General features: G+C 34.5%; 1 protein-coding gene across 1 annotated transcript; it reads right to left on the reverse strand.

The window, feature by feature from the left end:
- Positions 1 to 875: 875 nt before the first annotated feature.
- LOC130826327 (uncharacterized) lies at positions 876 to 1,376 on the reverse strand. The gene has a single exon (XM_057691980.1). It carries the CDS (start codon positions 1,374 to 1,376, stop codon positions 876 to 878), a length of 501 nt encoding a protein of 166 aa, XP_057547963.1.
- Between the last annotated feature and the right edge of the window lie 325 nt (positions 1,377 to 1,701).

Here is a 1,701-nt window from a genome sequence, read left to right on the forward strand (position 1 = left end):
AAAAACAAGCTAGGGAATACAACATGAGAAAGTCTAGTATGAACTTTGTCCATACTATTTTAATGTGCGTCAATCTTAAAATAGTAAGTATTTTTTTTATAAATACAATTATTAAAAAACACTTGTTGCTATTAAGTTAGTACACGCTAAAATAGTATAAACCAAGTCCATACAAGACTTTTAGTTACTGACTACTGCATTTATATTTAAACAAACTTCGGTTCGATATTCTTTTACTAAGAATCATATGCAACAATGCGACCTAGGGCTAGTCACTATATATGAAGTATGAACGTACAATAGCAAACTTCATGTATGTTAATGTTCATGACATTTATTATGAATAGGACATACTTCTTGGGTTGTTGTTTATGTATACGGACATTATGACTTCTCATCTAAACCACTCTCAATGTTAGTTTTTTCTAACAAAATTTAGTAAAAAGACCTACATTTGCTTCCTTTATTTTGGCATGGACTTAATTCAATTTTCATGTTAAGTTTTCTAAAATATTTTGCATTTCAGTGTCCAAAGAATAAATCTGGAAATTTGGTGAACTTTATCTTTATTACCTATTAACATGAGTATATATGACTACCTGTATTGAAAACTGACATGCACAGAAATTCTAGAAACAGACTCAGATGATAGATATATACAGATTGGTAAGAGTGGGGACTGGGGTCAAGTTTTTTATTCACTGTAAAATGAAGTAAAAAAAAAGCAGATATAATTAACTAAATGAATAACAACAATAATTCTTTGTGCACCTCCATTCCATGAAGAATGGGAAAAAGGACTAAAATTCTACCAAAATCACACACCATATGGTGATACAAACAAGAATTCATCCCTCACACACAAAAATATAAAATCAATTTCCTAATTTCGTTTCATTCATACCAGCAGCTGTTGTACTTGCAAGAGTAGCGGTAGCAGAAACAGAGTAATTGCTATTATTATTTGCAGTAACAGTCGTCTCCTCCGATCTTCGCCGATAAAAATGAACAGCAAACAAAAACGCAGCAGCTAACAATAACACCACTCCCGTACCACCACAAACAACCGTCGCAATCAATAATCCTTGTCTCAATCGATTATCCTCTTTTCTCTTCGGACCTCCACGCCACCACGAATCTGAAGTCGTCGTTTCATTCAAAACCTCCGCCGACGGAGAATTCTTCGTCGGAGGCGAGAACTCTTCTCCGAAGAACATCATCATTTCTGGCGACCTTGCTTGGAATTCCTGATATGGTAATCCGTGTACTGATGGACGAAGCTCCCTTGATTCTGCACCGATGATGATAATAATCAATGAAATTGCGAATGACAAAATTGTTGTGTAAGAGATTGATTGTTGAGTTATTGTCGCCATTGTTATTGTTGGTGTGAGGGAAGAAGGGTGGAGAAAAGTGAGTGAAGAAATGGAAGATGAGAAAGACAAACTGTGAATTGGAATATTTTTATTTTGATGTTTGATTTCTATTTTTCAGTAATTTTTTTAGGGGTGTTTGGTACCGCGTGATTTTTGGTCGGGTAAAAAAATTAAAATGTGGGCCCGAAACAGTTAGTTAAAGGAAGACTGGACTCTGGAGTGAAAAGGAAGAAAAAAGACAAAAGCTTGCTGCCAGGGCTTTTTTGTCATTTTGTTTCAAAAGGCCATATTATATATTTTTTCTTTTTTTTGAGAATTGGCGGTA

Source organism: Amaranthus tricolor, chromosome 1 (assembly GCF_026212465.1).
Source record: "Amaranthus tricolor cultivar Red isolate AtriRed21 chromosome 1, ASM2621246v1, whole genome shotgun sequence".
Taxonomy (NCBI): domain Eukaryota; kingdom Viridiplantae; phylum Streptophyta; class Magnoliopsida; order Caryophyllales; family Amaranthaceae; genus Amaranthus; species Amaranthus tricolor.

What these genes read in the sequence shown, in the direction of transcription:
- LOC130826327 (XM_057691980.1), bottom strand. Translation starts at nt 1,376, where the DNA reads ATGGCGACAATAACTCAACAATCAATCTCTTACACAACAATTTTGTCA.